Here is a 19372-nt window from a genome sequence, read left to right as displayed (position 1 = left end):
TTTAACTATGACTCTTTTTTTTCTCTTATTTTTTCTACAGTAAAAGTTGTACTTCCTGTGGGCCAAGAAATTATAATGCCCTTTAAAGTTGACACTGTTCTAAAATGCCTCAAGGATCATTTTTCATCTCTATTAGGTGTCCCACCTTATGTCCTGCAGATAAGATGTGCAGGTAAGCTTGGAGGCTAATAAAACTTATCGAGACTGCTTTGTTAAACTAAATATCTTCATGTTTACTGTTTGAACATTATATTGTGGTTATATATTCGTTCATTCAACACATTATTATTGAGGACATACTTTGTTCCAAATACTTTGCTAAGAGCCAAATATATAAAGAAACATGAAACAAAATCCCTGTTTTCAAGTTGTTTACAGACTAGGAAGGAAGAAGATGTATGCAACGGTTACCACACTGTGTGTAAATGTTTTGATGGAGATATGTTCAAAAAACTGTGAGAACAGCGAGGAAGGAAACTGGGGAGATTCTAGAAAGCTTCATCTGATAAAAGTGATAATACTTGTGCTAAGTCCCAAAGAGGTGAGAAAACCTGGGGCTCTTGGGAAGTTGTAAGGAGTTTAGAGGGAGTAGAAGTAAATTATATATGGGAAGTAGGAGGAAATGAGGTTAAAAAAATAGATGATGAATGAGCATGTATAGAAAAAGAAGAGGACTGAAAATGGTTTATCTATCAGTCTTCTGTACATTAAGGTCAGTTCACATTCTGATGATGTTCAACTTTATTTGTATTTTGTGGGCAATATTGAGTAGCCCACCTTATATTAGCCTTGTGTCATGAGAGGCTGAGGTCTTAGTAACTGTGATAGAATTAAGCAGACTAGAATAGCTCAGGAAATGTTTCTGTAGAATATGCCTGCACAGATCATAATATTTTATTTTAAAAAGTTTGACATTAACTTATAAAGATGCCACAAGTTTCTAGGGCAATAAGAACATTTTTTTTGTGGGAAAATCCGAAGTGCTAAAAAGGAGTAAGCCATACCTATGAAGTTCTTCCTCCTTGCCAAATCAGAGAAAAACAATCAGTTCAATTTCAAAATTATTTTTAGAAAACTATTGTAATGAATGTGCTCCAATAGTAAGATGTTCATGTATTCAAACAACAGGTTACTAAAGCTTGATTGAGGAACCAAAGCTAAAATTTAAATAGTTCTTGTAACAATAATGATACTGATGATGATAACGATCATGTTGATGATGATGGCTAATTTAATGAGCACTTAGTATGTGCTAGTCCTTCTACAGAATATTCTGCCTACATTATCACATTATCACTCAATCTACACAACAATCCTTTGAGGTAGGTATTACTATTAATTTTTTTTGAGAGATGGAAGCTAAAGCTTGAGGAACTTCTGCAAATTCCCAAAGCTTATGAGTGGCAGAGTCTGAACTTAAATATAGGTATGACTCCAAAAAGGGAATTTGGAACTGCTTGGCATTAACTATAAGGTGAAATTCAAAACTGGAGAAGAGAGAACACTTTGAGACTGAGCACCTGGCCAGTGGTACCTAAGAATCTATTTCTTTGCACTTCATGACTTTTCTTCTTTATGTGTAAATACCGTGCATCGCCATTGGCTTATGTCAGCAGCAATAAAAAAAGAGCTTGATTCTGTGCCAACCACTCTCTAAGACAGGTGCTTTCTTCTTGTACTAGAACTGGAGTTCAAGTTTGGTGGGACTAAGCCTACACTAGAAACAATTAGAGGGCTGAAGAGGGCTCTGTGTTAGTTGGAAGAGGAATCTCTATTAGTTTCCTATGACTGTTGTAACAATTAACAAATTTAGTGGCTTATTTTGCTTATGGTTCTGGAGGCCAAACATCCTAAATCAATTTCACTTGGATAACGTCAAGGTGTCAGCAGGGCTGTTCTCCCTCTGGAGGTTTTGGGGAGAGTCTGCTTCCTTGCCTTTTCCAGCTTCTAGAGTTGCATTTCTTGCATTCTTGGGCTTCCTCATCTTCAAAGTCAGCAGCATAGCATCTTTAAATCTCTCTCTGCTTCTGTCATATCATCTTCTCTGTAGTCAAATCTCCCTCCTCCTTCCTCTTAAAGGGCACTTCTGATTACATTTAAGGCTCATGTGAATAATCCAGGATAATCTACCCATCTCAAAATCCTTAACTTAATAAAATCTGCAGTCACTTTTTCCATATAAGGTAGCATTCATGGACTCTAGGAATGTACATGGATATATTTTAGGGCCATTATTCAACGTATTGCAAAATCCATATAACGTTAATTTTTTTAAATTAAGAATTTAAGGTGAAATTGAAACTCAAAGATTTTTGAATGTGCTTTCTTGAACATAGCTAAAATAGACTAGTGGTATCTGACATATTTCTAAGAATGAGTAAAACAAACCTTTGCTATGTTAAATCCCTAATTGTAATTTAGGAAGAACATACATTGGAAAACTGATATAGTTTCTATCATTATACAAAGCAGCAGCCAGTAACATTGTACGTATTTATATATGCCTTAAAATATAGAAAGAAATTTATAGTCAGTTTATGAAATAAACCAGTGAGGATGGGGGTATAAGTTGAAGCAATAAAACATAAAACTAAGGTGATGATGTACACTTTTTTCAGCAAAAAACTGAGTCTTAGCTCTACCTTGGCATGAATTAATTTATATGAATTTCTGATTATAGAAACAGAAAGGAAGGGATTCTTTAGAACTCTGAGTGTATACATTAGGAGTGTGTATTAAAATAATCAGGCTTTCCCTGATATGGATATGTCCTATGCTTATGTATAAAACATTGTGATCTTTTAGAGAATCGATGTTTAGAATATGATTTTACTCATATTATAGAATGTGTTTTTTATTTTTAAATGTTTATAGTTGCATGGTTATTGTATATTTGTATTTCTGATGAGTTGAGAGTTGTATTTTTACTTTACTTATAATGCTGAATTCTTGCTCAGGAGTACCACCTTAATTTTTTCCATTGTGGAGTTTTTGATACTAATAATACAGCAAGAGGTGGACATCATCAATACGCTATTTGGTAATTAAACAATATGTGTTCATATAAGCACCATTGATGTTTTCCATCCCTTAAAATGAGTACATATAATCATTTCTTTGCCATAACACTTCTTATAATTTTATCTCATTTTTAGGAATGATTATTAAAAATCATGAGACGCTACTACAACATGGAGTTAAGCCCCAGGATATTGTCCAAGTGGAAATCTTTTCTTTACATCCAGATCTATATCCAATCAAAAGAATAGATAGATCAAGTGATGCCTCTCAAATCATAACTGTCAGAGTACAAACTGGTTAGTTATTTGATATATCTTATAGATAAAGTATTTTTTTAGAGTCCCTTTGTAGTTGAACTTTCATTTAATCTTGGTTTTATCTCCTCAGGCATTGATCAGTACCAGGAAGTAGCTGTTGAGATTATAAAATCTGATTTTCACAAACCATTTCTTGGTGGATTCAGACATAAAGTAACAGGAATGGAATATCACAATGCTGGAACACAAACTGTACCTAAAAAGATTCCTGAAAAACTGAATGCATTTTGTAGGGATACACAGGTAATATTTTTATTTTTCCATGTAGGATTTTGAAGCTACAGAATCAACAAACGTTTTACTGTGTAGCTCTCTAAAATTAAAATCTTCTAAGGAATTATATGGTAATTAAAATAATAAAAGATATTAACTTAAATGTATAGGAAAATATGCTCTTTACTCACTTTATGTGTATATAGTGGATATTTATTTAAATTTTTTAAATGTTTTTATTTTAGACAGTTTTTCAGAGAAGAAAGCTCCAGCAAACTACAAATACAACATCCACACAGATGACTAAAATTGGTGTGTATGTATCAAATATGACTGATAAACTGGTAACACCAGGAAAATATTTTTCAGCAGCAGAATACCATGCTAAAAGATTAAAGGCGGTAAGATAACTTTTATTATAGGTGAATACTAAATGACTTTTTACTATGTAAACAGTTATGCAACCATTACCACAGTCAATTTTAGAACATTCTCATTATCCCAGAAAGAAATCCCACATCCAATAGTAGCCAGCCCCTATTTCCCTCCAATCCTTTCTGCTTTCGGCAACCACTAATCTACTTTCTGCCTCTATTGATTTGCTTATTCTGGGTATTTCATATACATGTAATCATACAATGTGTAGTCTTTTGTGACTGGTTTCTTTTACTTAGCATAATGTTTTCAAGGCTCATCCATGTTGCAACATGTATCAATGTATTGCAATCTATATTGCAAAATAATATTCCGTTGTATGTACCCGATTGTATATACCTACTGTAGGTAGGTCAATATATGTACCACAATTTGTTTGCCCATTTATCAGTTGATAGACATTTGATTTGTTTCTACTTGTTGGCTATTAGGAATAAGGCTGCTATAAACATTCACGTACAAGTTTTTATGTGGATATGTATTTTCATTTCTCTTGGTATCTGCCTAGGAATGTAATTGCTAGATCATATGGTAATTTATTTATTTATTTATTTATTTATTTATTTATTTATTTATTTATTTATTTTTGGCTGAGTTGGGTCTTTGTTGCTGTGCGTGGGCTTTCTCTAGTTGTGGTGAGCAGGGACTACTCTTTGTTGCAGTGCATGGGCTTCTCATCGCGGTGGCTTCTCTTGTTGCGGAGCATGGGCTCTAGGCGTGCGGGCTTCAGTAGTTGTGGCTCACGGGCTCCAGAGTGCAGGCTCAGTAGTTGTGGCACACAGGCCTAGTTGCTCCGTGGCATGTGGGATCTTCCCAGACCAGGGTTTGAACCTGTGTCCCCTGCATTGGCAGGCGGATTCTTAACCACTGTGCCACCAGGGAAGCCCTCATATGGTAATTCTGTTTAACCTTTTTGAGGAACTGTCAGACTGTTTTCCAAAGCAGCTGCACCATTTTATGTCCCACCAGCAGTGTGTGAGGATTCTAATTTCTCCATATCCTTATCAGCACTTTTGGATTATTGCCATCCTAGTGAGTGTGAAGTGGTATCTCATTGTGGTTTTGATTTGCATACCCTGATGGGTAATGATACTGAATATTTTTCATGTGCTTATTAACAACTTACGTATATTCTTAGGAGAAATGTATATTCAGATACTTTGTCCAATTTTAATGAGGTCATCTTTGTTATTATTGCTTTATTGTTTAAAAAAATTTTTTTAGTTGTTTGCTAAGTGGTTGCTCCAAGTGTAATTTAGGGATTAGAATATACATCTCAATTTATAGCAACATACTTTGTATTAATACTAACTGAAATTTAATAAAGTATTGAAACCTTGCTCCAATAGAACTCCAAGTTTATCCCTTCTTCTTTGTGCTATTATCATACAAACATGTACATTCCGTTTATGTTCTAAGCCCTGTAATTCCTTTTATAATTATTGTTTTTATGCAATTGACTTTTAAATAAGAGTAGAAAAGAGGAAAATGTATTTATATAGTCTTTTATATTTTACCTACATAATTACTTTTTCTGGTGCTATTTATTTCTTCATTTGAGTTAAAATTAACATCTAATATCATTTTCTTTCAGTTTGGAGAATTCCCTTTAGTATTTGTGTATGCTTATATACTTGATGGTGTCCTAAAGACCTCTGAGTCTCTGTTCCTTTACCTTTTTTTCCCCCTCTTCTTCAGGGTGGATAGTTTCTAATGATCTATCATCAGATTCATTGTTCTTTCTTTTGCCAGTTAAGATCTCCTGTTGAGCCTGCTTTTTGTGTTTTCATTTCAGTTATTTTACTATTAAACTCCTAAACTTCCCCTTGGTTCTTTTTTTTAAAATTTCTGTCTCTTTGTTGATATTCTGTCACCATACATTTTAAACAAAAATTTATTCAGTATCTAACCCTAAACATAGTCAATATGGTATTTTCCTTCTTTTTTTCCAAATGGAAAAAAATCATAAAAAAAATTTGCAGAAAATTCCTCACTCAGATTTTTCTTTTTCTTATTTTCCATTGGGAGGTAATTATACATGGAATTTTAAAGAAGTTTCTTGTACACCTAACATTATATCACAATCATTTCTCTACCTTTTAGTATTTATTATAAACAATTTAACGGCATTATATTATTGCACAATGTTAACACTATAATTTAATTACTTTCTTTTTGAGGACATATAGACATGTTTTCATCAAAATCTTAATGCTATATAAATTGTAGTGTACATTTAAAAGATACTTAGAGAAGATGTTAGAAGTTGAATTACTAGGGGAAAAAATGATGACTTTTTTAAAGTGTTAGATATTACCAAAGTGTTTTTCAGAAATACTGTACCAAATGATGTACGCATAAACCACTTTAAGAGCCCATTCCATGCTGACTTCACCAGTAGCACATATTATTTTAAGAAATTGTTGTCTCCTTATAGATGTTAAATATATTTTTATATTTTCTCTCAACCTATCACTCATACTTAGTTTATGATGTCTTTCATTATAGTCAAACTTATTAATATTCCCTTTTATGGTTTTTGCATTTTATGTATTGTTATAAAAGGCTGTATCATCCCACAGTCACAAGTATAACTTTCTTTTATAGCTGGTGTGTGTGTACAACTTTATCTGGATTTTTAAAAATGATATGAAGAAGAGTTAAGTTTTATTTTTTCCAAATGTAATGCCAACTGCTGAGTACCATGAATATTCAAGTTTATTCTCTCCACAGTAATGTATACTACATTTTCATATATATATGCATCTGTTTCTGATTTCTTCATTCTTTCGTTAGTGTATATGTTTTTTTCTCTGTCAGTAATGTATTGCTTCAATTACTACTGATTTGTTATATATTTTGAGGCCTGGTCCATTAGGTTCTACCTCATTGTTCTTCCTTTTCACGACTGTCTTGACTATTAATGCAAGTTTTTCTTCCATATGAATTTTAGAGTAAGTTTGCAATTTTCATGAAAAGTTGCAGATCTTGCTCAGAAGTACATTGATCAGTTGGGGAAAAATGGACACCTTTACCCTGTTAAACATTTGGGATATCAGCTAAACATGACATACAAAGCATATGCATTTTATCTCTGCTACTTCCTAGCATCATTTTGCTTGAATAAAAAAAATTGAAAGCAGTGATTTTGTTTTTTGCGTGACAAGAAACCTGGAGCTAGACTGCTGTTCTAGCCCAGTTAGCTTAGGACATCGAGAGAGGAGCCTGCAGTCTCAGTCTGCTGACTCGCTGCACTGAAGGAGACTGCTCACCGGGGGGACCACGCGGCTAACTTTGTAGTTGACTTTATCAGTGCCTGCAATTATTCCAGCCTGAAGAATGTTTACGTTTTCAGTCCAAACTAATTTTCACAAAAGGAAAAGGTGGAGTCATTATAGACTTTTGGGGAGGAGTGACGTTTTGGTGAACTTTAAGTGTTACAGTATTTTGATTGTCTCTGTAAAACAAGGTTGCGTGTAGATGGGTCAGCATCAAGTCTGGACTGAGACATGGACCAGAGAGTCCTGTTCCTTTGGTAACAAAGTTAGGAGAGAGATGTGGATGTGTTTCTTCTCTGAAGTTCAGCACGTTGGTTGTAAATCAAGGCTGCTTCTCTCTGTCAAAATAACACAGATCCTCCAGGCAAGAGTGGGGTGTTTCATTGTTAGTGATCTAATTTCAGACAGCAAAGTTTATGATAGATTATGATTTTAGAGAACAAAGTTTCTCAGAGAGAAAGAAAATAGTAGTCACTCAAAGAAAGGGTTGTTATGACATTTTATAGCTGCAGAGTGTCCTTGGGAAAAATATTGCTTCCTATTAATTTTGTAGCTGACTTTATTCGTGCCTGGTATTCAAGCCTGATAGATTCTTATTTTCTCAGTCCAAACGAATTTTTAATTTCTTACTGTACGGGGCCTGGCTGGTGGCTCTGTGATGTCATCAGGAACCTGAATTCCTTTTACCCTTCCACTCTAATAGTTAATCTTACTCTCATGAGCTTGTTACTATATGATGATAAAATGGTTAATCAACCTTCAGCATAATGTCTGCATTCTGCAAGAAGGGAGAAGTCAAGGGAGCATGTCCCATGGATGCCATTCAAGAATTTTCCCTGAAAGCCCCTGCCAGTGATTCAGCTTGCATCTCATTGACCTGAACTGGGTCATGTGACTTCACTGTCCCTGCTGGGACTATGTGATAATTACATTTTTAAAGTTTCATCTTGTTGCTCCTCAGTAAGACTGAGATTTTGTTAGCAAGGAAGTCGGAGAGAAAGGCTATTAGGTGGGGAAATGGACAACACTACACTACACTACAACACTTTCCAAACTCGGATAAAATGATATTAAGGGAATAAGAAAAGCATAAACATACAGGAACAAAGAATATATGGGAAGAGAGAAGAGTAAATGTCAGTCGAGTTTTTAAAGTTGTAAAGCAGATGGGGAAGTGTTAACTTGACTTACTTGAGCAGAGGAAGTGAAAATCTAAATGCCTGCCAAGGGGGATGGCATCAAGAACCAAATCAGTTTGCCCCACAGAATCTTGGAAAGTGAACTGGAGGTTCTGTGGAAGATGGAAGTGAGATGTGAACTGTAAACAGAGGGATTGGTTAAAAGCCAGTAAAAGGAGTAAATTTCAATTTAATACGTGCTTCTATCTTGATTGATACCTTTCTGTTTGTATCATGTTTATTTTATTCTTGAACTTCTTGAGTTCAATGCTTAGTATTTATATCTTTCTTGTTGTAAGCAAGATTATATTATGTGTGACTACTGATATTTTTGTACTCATTCCTGCCATCTCATTTTGTTTTTGATTTATTATTTATTCTTGTTTGGTTTTTTTTACTGACCTTTTTTTTTTTTTTGATTTGACTAAACTTTTCCATTTTTTTGTTCTTTCATAGGTCAGAAGTAGGTACTTTGTTTCTATTTTTCTAGTGGTTATTCATAAAAAAATTTTAATGGACTTAATTTTTTAATACCAAATGCATATTTAATCAGCTTCTGTATCTTTTCCATGAACAAGTCAGGACCCTGGCAGGCTTTTCTTCATTTCTTCCTCCTCCTCACTCACTCCTCCCATTCAGTGAGGACTTGATCTGGAATTACAATTGTATGTATATTACATCATTATAATTTACTATATAATTATAACTTCAGATTGTTTTTATATATTTACATCAATATAATATATATGAATTTTTTCAAATATGTTATATTTAGCTTAAAACCTTTTTTGGAAGTTTTTGCTTACTTCTTTAATGTTTCCCCTTTATTGTTCTTTTGTTGTTGTTCTTTTTATTTTTTTAGTTTATTTTATTTTTTTGATTTTTTTTCTAACATCTTTATTAGAGTATAATTGCTTTACAATGTTGTGTTAGTTTCTGCTGTATAACAAAGCGCATCAGCTATATATATACATATATCCCCCATCCCCTCCCTCTTGTGTCTCCCTCCCACCCTCCCTATCCCACCCCTCTAGATGGTCACAAAGCACCGAGCTGATCTCCCTGTGCTATGTGGCTGCTTCCCACTAGCTATCTATCTTACATTTGGTACTGTATATATGTCCATGCCAATCTCTCACTTCGTCCTAGCTTACCCTTCCCCACTTCCCCCTCCTTGTGTCCTCAAGTCCATTCTCTACATCTGCGACTTTATTCCTTTCCTGCCCCTAGGTTCTTCAGAACCTTTTTTTTTTCTTTTGATTCCATATATATGTGTTAGTATACGGTATTTGTTTTTCTCTCTCTGACTTACTTGACGCTGTATGACAGACTCTAGGTCCATCCAACTCATTACAAATAACTCAATTTCGTTTCTTTTTATGGCTGGGTCATATTCCACTGTACATATGTACCACATCTTCCTTATCCATTCATCTGTTGATGGACACTTAGGTTGCTTCCATGTTCTGGCGATTGTAAATAGTGCTGCAATGAACATTGTGGTACATGACTCTTTTTGAATTATGGTTTTCTCAGGGTATGTGCCCAGTAGTGGGATTGCTGGGTCGTATGGTAGTTCTATTTTTAGTTTTTTAAGGAACCTCCATGCTGTTCTCCATAGTGGCTGTATCAATTTACATTCCCACCAACAGTGCAAGAGGGTGCCCTTTTCTCCACATCCTCTCCAGCATTTATTGTTTGTAGATTTTTTGATGATGGCCATTCTGACTGGTGTGAGGTGATACCTCATTGTGGTTTGATTTGCATGTCTTTAATGATTAGTGATGTTGAGCATCCTTTCATGTGTTTGTTGGCAATCTGTATATCTTCTTTGGAGAAATGTCTATTTAGGTCTTCTTCCCAATTTTGGATTGGATTGTTTGTTTTTTTAATATTGAGCTGCATGAGCTGCTTGTAAATTTTGGAGATTAATCCTTTGTCAGTTGCTTCATTTGCAAATATTTCTCCCATTCTGAGGGTTGTCTTTTCGTCTTGTTTATGGTTTCCTTTGCTGTGCAAAAGCTTTTAAGTTTCATTAGGTCCCACTTGTTTATTTTTGTTTTTATTTCCATTTCTCTAGGAGGTGGGTCAAAAAGGATCTTGCTGTGATTTATGTCATAGAGTGTTCTGCCTATGTTTTCCTCTAAGAGTTTGATAGTGTCTGGCCTTACTTTTAGGTCTTTAATCCATTTTGAGCTTATTTTTGTGTATGGTGTTAAGGAGTGTTCTAATTTCATTCTCTTACACGTAGCTGTCCAGTTTTCCCAGCACCACTTATTGAAGAGGCTGTCTTTTCTCCATTGTATATTCTTGCCTCCTTTATCAAAAATAAGGTGACCATATGTGTGTGGGTTTATCTCTGGGCCTTCTATCTTGTTCCATTGATCTATATTTCTGTTTTTGTGCCAGTACCATACTGTCTTGATTACTGTAGCTTTGTAGTATAGTCTGAAGTCAGGGAGCCTGATTCTTCCAGCTCCATTTTTCTTTCTCAAGATTGCTTTGGCTATTCGGGGTCTTTTGTGTTTCCATACAAATTGTGAAAATTTTTGTTCTGGTTCTGTGAAAAATGCCATTGGTAGTTTGATAGGGATTGCATTGAATCTGTAGATTGCTTTGGGTAGTATAGTCATTTTCACAATGTTGATTCTTCCAATCCAAGAACATGGTATATGTCTCCATCTGTTGGTATCATCTTTAATTTCTTTCATCAGTGTCTTATAGTTTTCTGCATACAGGTCTTTTGTCTCCTTAGGTAGGTTTATTCCTAGCTAGTTTATTCTTTTTATTGCAATGGTAAATGGGAGTGTTTCCTTAATTTCTCTTTCAGATTTTTCATCATTAGTGTATAGGAATGCAAGAGATTTCTGTGCATTAATTTTGTATTCTGCTACTTTACCAGATTCATTGATTAGCTCTAGTAGTTTTCTGGTAGCATCTTTAGGATTCTTTATGTATAGTATCATGTCATCTGCAAACAGTGACAGTTTTACTTCTTCTTTTCCAATTTGGATTCCTTTTATTTCTTTTTCTTCTCTTGCTGTGGCTAGGACTTCCAAAACTATGTTGAATAATAGTGGTGAGAGTGGGCAACCTTGTCTTGTTCCTGATTTTAGAGGAAATGGCTTCAGTTTTTCACCATTGGGAATGATGTTGGCTATGGGTTTGTCATATATGGCCTTTATTATGTTGAGGTAAGTTCCCTCTATGCCTACTTTCTGGAGAGTTTATTATAAATGAGTATTGAATTTTGTTGAAAGCTTTTTCTGCATCTATTGAGATTATCATATGATTTTTATCCTTCAGTTTGTTAATATGGTGTATCACATTGATTGATTTGCGTATATTGAAGAATCCTTGCATTCCTGGGATAAACCCCACTTGATCATGGTGTATGATCCTTTTAATGTGCTGTTGGATTCTGTTTGCTAGTATTTTGTTGAGGATTTATGCATCTATGTTCATCAGTGATATTGGCCTGTAGTTTTCTTTTCTTGTGACATCTTTGTCTGGTTTTGGTATCAGTGATGGTTGCCTCGTAGAATGAGTTTGGGGGTGGTCCTCCCTCTGCTATATTTTGGAAGAGTTTGAGAAGGATAGGTGTTAGCTCTTCTCTAAATGTTTGATAGAATTTGCCTGTGAAGTTCTCTGGTCCTGGGCTTTTGTTTGTTGGAAGATTTTTAATCACAGTTTCAATTACAGTGCTTGTGATTGGTCTGTTTATATTTTCTATTTCTTCCTGGTTCAGTCTCGGAAGGTTGTGCTTTTCTAAGAATTTGTCCATTTCTTCCAGGTTGTCCATTTTATTGGCATATAGTTGCTTGTAGTAATTGCTCACGATCCTTTGTATTTCTTCAGTGTCAGCTGTTACTTCTCCTTTTTCGTTTCTAATTCTGTTGATTTGAGTCTTCTCCGTTTTTTCTTGATGAGTCTGGCTAATGGTTTATCAATTTTGTTTATCTTCTCAAAGAACCAGCTTTTAGTTTTATTGATCTTTGCTATTGTTTCCTTCATTTCTTTTTCATTTATTTCTGATCTGATCTTTATGATTTCTTTCCTTCTGCTAACTTTGGGGTTTTTTTCTTCTTCTTTCTCTAATTGATTTAGGTGTAAGTTTAGGTTGTTTATTTGAGATTTTTCTTGTTTCTTGAGGTAGGATTGTATTGCTATAAACTTCCCTCTTAGAACTGCTTTTGCTGCATCCCATAGGTTTTGGGTCATCGTGTTTTCATTGTCATTTGTTTCTAGGTAGTTTTTGATTTCCTCTTTGATTTCTTCAGTGATCTCTTGGTTATTTAGTAGCACACCGTTTAGGCTCCATGTGGTTGTATTTTTTACAGTTTTTTTTTCCTGTAATTGATATCTAGTCTCATAGTGTTGTGGTCGGAAAAGATACTTGATACTATTTCAATTTTCTTAAATTTACCAAGGCTTGATTTGTGACCCAAGATATGGTCTATCCTGGAGAATGTTCCATGAGCACGTGAGAAGAAAGTGCATTCTGTTGTTTTTGGATAGAATGTCCTATACATATCAGTTAAGTCCATCTTGTTTAATGTGTCATTTAAAGCTTGTGTTTCCTCTTTTATTTTCATTTTGGGTGATATGTCCATTGGTGAAAGTGGGGTGTTAAAGTCCCCTACTATGATTGTGTTACTGTCGATTTCCCCTTTTATGGCTGTTAGCGTTTGCATTATGTATTGAGGTGTTCCTATGTTGGGAGCATAAATATTTACAATTGTTATATCTTCTTCTTGGATTGATCCCTTGATCATTATGTAGTGTCCTTCTTTGTCTCTTGTAATTGTCTTTGTTTTAAAGTGTATTTTGTCTGATATGAGAATTGCTACTCCAGCTTTCTTTTGGTTTCCATTTGCATGGAATATCTTTTTCCATCCCCTCACTTTCAGTCTGTATGTGGCCCTATGTCTGAAGTAGGTCTCTTGTAGACAGCATATATACGGGTCTTGTTTCTGTGTCCATTCAGCCAGTCTAGGTGTTTGGGTGGAGCATTTAATCCACTTACATTGAAGGTAATTATCGATATGTACGTTCCTATTACCATTTTCTTAATTGTTTTGGGTTTGTTATTGTAGGTGTTTTCCTTCTGTTGTGTTTCTTGCCTAGAGAAGTTCCTTTAGCATTTGTTGTAAAGCTGGTTTGGTGGTGGTGAATTCTTTTAGCTTTCGCTTGCCTGTAAAGGTTTTAATTTCTCCGTCGAATCTGAATGAGATCCTTGCTGGGTAGAGCAATCTTGGTTGTAGGTTTTTCCCTTTCATTACTTTAAATATGTTTTGCCACTCCCTTCTGGCTTGCAGAGTTTCTGCTGAAAGATCAGCTGTTAACCTTATGGGAATTCCCTTGTATGTTGTTTGATGCTTTTCCTTTGCTGCTCTCAATATTTTTTCTTTGTATTTAATTTTTGATAGTTTGATTAATATGTATCTTGGTGTGTTTCTCCTTGGATTTATCCTGGCAGTGGCGGGCTGCACAGGCTCTCGGGGGAGTGTGGATAGTGACCTGTGCTTGCACACAGGATTCTTGGTGGCTGCAGCAGCAGTGTTAGCATTTCATGCCCGTCTCTGGTGTCCGAGCTGATAGCTGCGGCTTCTGCCCGTCTCTGGAGCTCGTTTAGGTGGTGCTCTGAATCCCCTCTCCTCACACACCCCGAAACAATGGTCTCTTGCCTCTTAGGCAAGTCCAGACATTTTCCCGGACTCCCTCCCGGCTAGCTGTCGGGCACTAGCTCCCTTCAGGCTGTGTTCACGCAGCCAACCCCAGTCCTCTCCCTGGGATCCGACCTCCGAAACCTTAGTCTCAGCTCCCAGCCCGCATCTGCCCCAGCGGGTGAGCAGACAAGCCTCTCGGGCTGGTGAGTGCTGGTCGGCACCGATCCTCTGTGCAGGAATCTCTCCGCTTTGCCCTCCGCACCCCTGTGGCTGCGCTCTCCTCCGTGGCTCCGAAGCTTCCCCCCTCCGCCCCCCGCGGTCTCCACCAGTGAAGGGGCTTCCTAGTGTGTGGAAACCTTTCCTCCTTCGCAGCTCCCTCCCAGAGGTGCAGGTCCCGTCCCTATTCTTTTGTCTCCGTTCTTTCTTTTTTCTTTTGCCCTACACTGGTACGTGGGGAGTTTCTTGCCTTTTGGGAAGTCTGAGGTCTGCCAGCGTTCAGTAGGTGTTCTGTAGGAGTTGTCCCACATGTAGATGTATTTTTGATGTATTTGTGGGGAGGAAGGTGATCTCCACGTCTTACTCCTCTGCCATCTTGAAGGTCTCCCCCTCTTTATTTTTCTTGTTGGAACATATTCTCTAGTAATTATTTCAGATATTACACATGGGAGGTGAACCATCTAAGTCCTATTGAATGAACCTCATTTTGGGTTTTAGTCTGAGTGGGTGTAGAAGGTTAGATTCAAACTTATTTTCAAAATTATTTTATTCTATATCTTTGAAGATGTTTTTGATTAAAAGTCTGATGTCAATGGGATTCTCAGTTCTTTGTTTCCTCTTTCTGGAAGCTTTTAGGATTTTCACCTAATCCTTAGTAATCTTACTGTGATGTGCTTGAGACTTGGTGATGGATCCTTTCTGTCTGAGAGCTCATGTCTTTAGTTTGGGGAAATCCTCTTCTATTATATTTTGAGCAGTTTCTCTAATCCAACTTTCTTCATTCTGTCTGGAACTTGTATCAGACATATTTTGGAATGTCTACATTTATCTTCCATGTCTCTTAATATTCCTCCATTCTTTCTAATTTTTACGACCTTTCACCCTGCATTCTAAAAGATTTTCTTGTCTAAGTTTCTTGCTTACTAATTCCCTCTTAGACTCTGCACATTCTGTAGATCAGCAGAATAGATTACTAGTTATTGGCTGATACCTATTCTTCCCATTGTAGTAAAGCTTAAGCTGGGCATGAGGCTGCAACACTGAAAACTACATTTTATAACCTCTTTTGTATGTTGGTGAGGCCAAGGAACTAAGGCCTGGAAAAAAGGAATGTGAGGGGAAATGATGTGTGCCCCTTCTGGATATTGCTCTTAAAGCAACTGGGTTGCAATTCTGTTGTCTTTTCCCCCATCCTACTGACTAGAAGATGATGATAAGTGGATCAGCCACTAGGAAACACAAGTAGGAAGCCATTTGTAATACAGCACAGAGCTTCCTACTAGCCCTAAGCTGCTTGCCAATCCCTGGGCCAATCCCTGGAGTGTCATGCAAGAAGGGAAAAACTAAGTTGTTTAAACAACAGTGTTTTAATATCCTTAATGAGTTTAACAAGTTTAATAGCCCCCCAAATAAACACATTGTACTGATTTTTTAAAAATTTCAACAATAAAAATGTTGTCACAGTCTTTTGTTGCTTCTTTTGTACTGATTCAACAGTCTTTCCTTTCTCTCTGAAAATGTTAACTCTATCTAGTCTGGTCTTGTTTTTTCTTTTGCTTTGTTTTGTTTTACTCTAAAAGAGTGGTTCTAAAACTTTGGCATGCAGCAGAACATCTGGAAAACTTGTAAATATACAGAATCCATGCCCATCCCAGAATTTCTGATTCAGTAACTCTGGGGTGGGCCTGAGAATCTGCATTTCTAACAATTTTCCAGATGCTGCTGCTGCTGGTGGTCTGGCCACCATACTTTGAGAACCTCTGTTCTAGTAATTCTCTTTCACACCAATGTAAATTCTTCTACGTTGAATGAGAAACCTTTTATTCTGTTGGCTGTTCTCAAATCTTTGATTACTCTTGGGTGTGTACTCAAGAGTATTTGAAATTCCTGATGTGCAAAGTGCTACAACATATTTGTTTACTGTAGCCTTACCTCAGTGGCTTTCGGGGATGCACAAGGCTTGATTCTGGGAGGCAGCTAGTTTTCTGGAGAGGGGGCTTCTATTCATTCTGGTGTCACCAGCTTTCTGGGACACTAGCCACTCTTGCCTAGAGGCAGATACCTCTGATGCTCTTTACCTAAATTGTTTTAGGTAAAGCAATTTTGCATTTGCTTTTCCCTGTCCCTTTTGCATTTTTCAAGCAGTCACCTTGTTAGTTGCCCTAAGATCCCTTCTGCTCACAGGATCCACCAGTTTTGGGGTTGAAACATCTTAGAGACACTTCGCTCTTTTCTAGCTTGCCTCTCCAGTGCATGATTAGGCTGTAGATTCCTTCAAATTCCACCCCTGCTCCGTGGGAGGTTTTCCGGTGTGGACCGGAAAACCTGAGACAAATTTTAAAAGAGCTGTAACACTAATTCCTTCTTCAATTTATTCCACGTACCTCCTTTCCTGAAGAGAATTCTTTAAAGTTTCTGTTCTGTTGGAGGACTCCTTCAGTATGATCCAATATCTTTATTGATTTCTGCTTCTATAATTTTTCTGTAGTCATCAGGGGTTAGGATGAGGGGAAGGGACGTGTCAGCATATTCTCTACCCTCAAACTTGATCTAGCCTCTCTATATTTTACTTTTTTAAAATGAGTTTACTAAATAAAAACAAAAAAATCTCTCAGTTATATCGCAAGCTTTTTGTGACTCTAGTACTGTATTATATACCTTCAGACATATATATTTTTCTCACAATTTAATAAATACATGTTTGCTTTGATGGTTTCCACATATAACCTACCCACTGTGTGGTTAGTAAATACCATTTTTTAAAAGATATGAGCCTATGCTAATGACAATTAAGAAAAAGTAGGTAATTAATATTCATAACAATAATAGTATTTATTGAGGACTTGTGGTGTACCAGGCTTGAGGTAAGCACTTTATATGCATAGTATTATTATCACTATTTTGCACCTGAGGGTACTAAAGCACAGAGATGGCAAGTAACTTACCCCAAATTAACTAACTAGTGAGTAGCAGAGGGAAGATTTAAGCTAGGCTGTACTCCAGACCCTGTGCCCTTAACTTCATACTAACTGCCTCCTGTGAAGGTATACTTGCTACTAGATTTCAAAGTCACATAGCTGATGTGCATTATCTATGACCTTTCTGTTATAATGTATGTGAGAATACATGGCATAGAGCTGAAACTAGACTCTCAGTATTTTTTAGTACTTATTGAATTGGAATAGAAATAGTCATTGTTGCCTTTCATTGTGTAATAAGGTTGACCATATTTTATTTCCTTTAAGTACAGGTAATTGTGATACAGACTTACTACAGACGATGGCATGCTAAAGTTGTGGTAGACAGTTTAAAAAGACAGAAAATGTTAAGGTCGCAGTGGGAAGCACAGGAAGAACTAAGGAAGATAAGAGAAAAAGAAGAGTGGATGAAATTGGATTATTACCGGAGGCATAATCCTCAAACAAAAGAAGATTTTGAACTTCTTTACAATGCACTAGAACGTAAGTTTGAACTAGGCTTTGCATAAAATATTAATTTTATAATTTTTCATTAGTAGGAAAAACAGGTTTACTAAAGACAAAAGGGGGACCTTATTATTATTTTACTAAAGACAAAAGGGGGACCTTATTATTTTAGGAAGACGTCTGGGGTATCTGGACTAGAGAATTTTAAAAGATGAATAATGTCTTACATTTGGGACAGGAATTAAGGCTGAAGTGAAATTGGAAACGATTTATATTAACAATGGATGAATAAAATGTGACCACGGCTCTGTGAATTATTCAGTTTTAGTATGTTATCTCATTTGCTCCTCATCCCTATGAGATAAAAAGAGAAAGTATTGCCCAGTCTGTTTCTCTGATGGTCTTGGGAATTTGTGAACTCAGAGTTGAACTGTCTTGAACCCCTCAGTCCAGCATTCTGTCTCTGATTCTGCTCTTTTCAGGAGATACCTTTTTATTCCCCTCTACTAATGACTATAAATATATATATATATATATATATATGTATATGTATATATGTTCTCTACACATTTGATTTTATGGCTTATTTCTTCCATAGGATGTGTGCTAGTCATTGACACAGTTAAAAACGTCCGTTACTTGAACAAGCCAATCACTCCCTACTTTGGGCAGGATATACACTGCTCTTCTTGAAGCTTTTCCCCAATACCCACCTTCTAATCTCAGCTTAAATATCACCTACTCACAGGCTTTTGTGATTGACAGTGCAACTTAGACATCCTGTTATCATCTTATGGTTCTCACTGCACACCAACTTTTCATTTATAACACCACAATACGTTTTTTTTTTTAACATTAATTTCACTACTGGACTGTAAGCTCTGTAAGTGAATGACTCATTTATTTTTTGGATGATCTCTTTTTCTGTGCTTAGCGCACATGCCCAACAAATACTGGTAGAATGAATAAGTGAATGAATGAAGGGAAACCCAGGGATGTAGCCATGCAACTGTCTCTAGCTTCTGCTTTCCCAAGAGTACCTCTAAAGTGGAAGTAACCAGAACAGAAGAGTTATTTGTTACCTTAGATACCGGAAAGTGAAGTTGGGCTCTTGTGATGACATAGAAGAATTAAAAAAATTAAAAGTAGCCTCAGTTTTTCTTTTAGTTGAATACGGTCTTTTTATCCAAAGAAATAATAGTCTTTGATTTCTCTATGATTATTCATAATATTAACTTTAAGTAAATTTTCTTACTATAACGTTGTTTCTTTATATACTGTTTATTTGTGGACGTTACTATGTGCTCTGTTACTCAGGTCATCCTTTCCTCTCTAATCGAATACAATTTTAGGTGTCAGATATCAGGTCTATTTAAATAGCTATATGATAATATGCTATTTACTGAAGATGATACAGTTAAACACTAGGTCTAACAAGCAATAGTAATACATCTATCTCTGGTAAGTGGAAGAAAATGAAAATGAAATTTCTTACATAAAAGAGACATCTCTTAGTTTTCTTCCAGGCCTAAAATTCTAAATTAGAACTCTAAGAATAATTTAAAGTTCTGTTTTGTTGTAGTTAAAATTCTGGTTCACAATCTCAGTAATTTACATAGC

The 19372-nt window shown here is 36.0% G+C and overlaps 1 protein-coding gene and 1 non-coding gene across 4 annotated transcripts in view; one reads left to right on the top strand and one right to left on the bottom strand.

The window, feature by feature from the left end:
* IQUB (IQ motif and ubiquitin domain containing) overlaps positions 1-19372 on the top strand; it is a 64410-nt gene that overhangs the window by 7693 nt on the left and 37345 nt on the right. For all 3 annotated transcript variants that reach the window (XM_068550076.1, XM_068550074.1, XM_068550075.1), the window contains exons 3-7: positions 41-172; positions 3156-3317; positions 3409-3581; positions 3797-3952; positions 17578-17788. In XM_068550076.1, the coding sequence (XP_068406177.1) occupies positions 41-172; positions 3156-3317; positions 3409-3581; positions 3797-3952; positions 17578-17788 (834 nt within the window). The remainder of the gene's footprint in view (positions 1-40; positions 173-3155; positions 3318-3408; positions 3582-3796; positions 3953-17577; positions 17789-19372) is intronic.
* On the bottom strand, positions 16625-16684 carry LOC137768928 (U7 small nuclear RNA). Its single transcript, XR_011074851.1, has one exon. It is a non-coding gene; the product is annotated as a U7 small nuclear RNA (small nuclear RNA).

Source organism: Eschrichtius robustus, chromosome 8, assembly GCF_028021215.1.
Source record: "Eschrichtius robustus isolate mEscRob2 chromosome 8, mEscRob2.pri, whole genome shotgun sequence".
Lineage (NCBI taxonomy): Eukaryota > Metazoa > Chordata > Mammalia > Artiodactyla > Eschrichtiidae > Eschrichtius > Eschrichtius robustus.
This window is presented reverse-complemented; position numbering and strand designations above follow the sequence as displayed.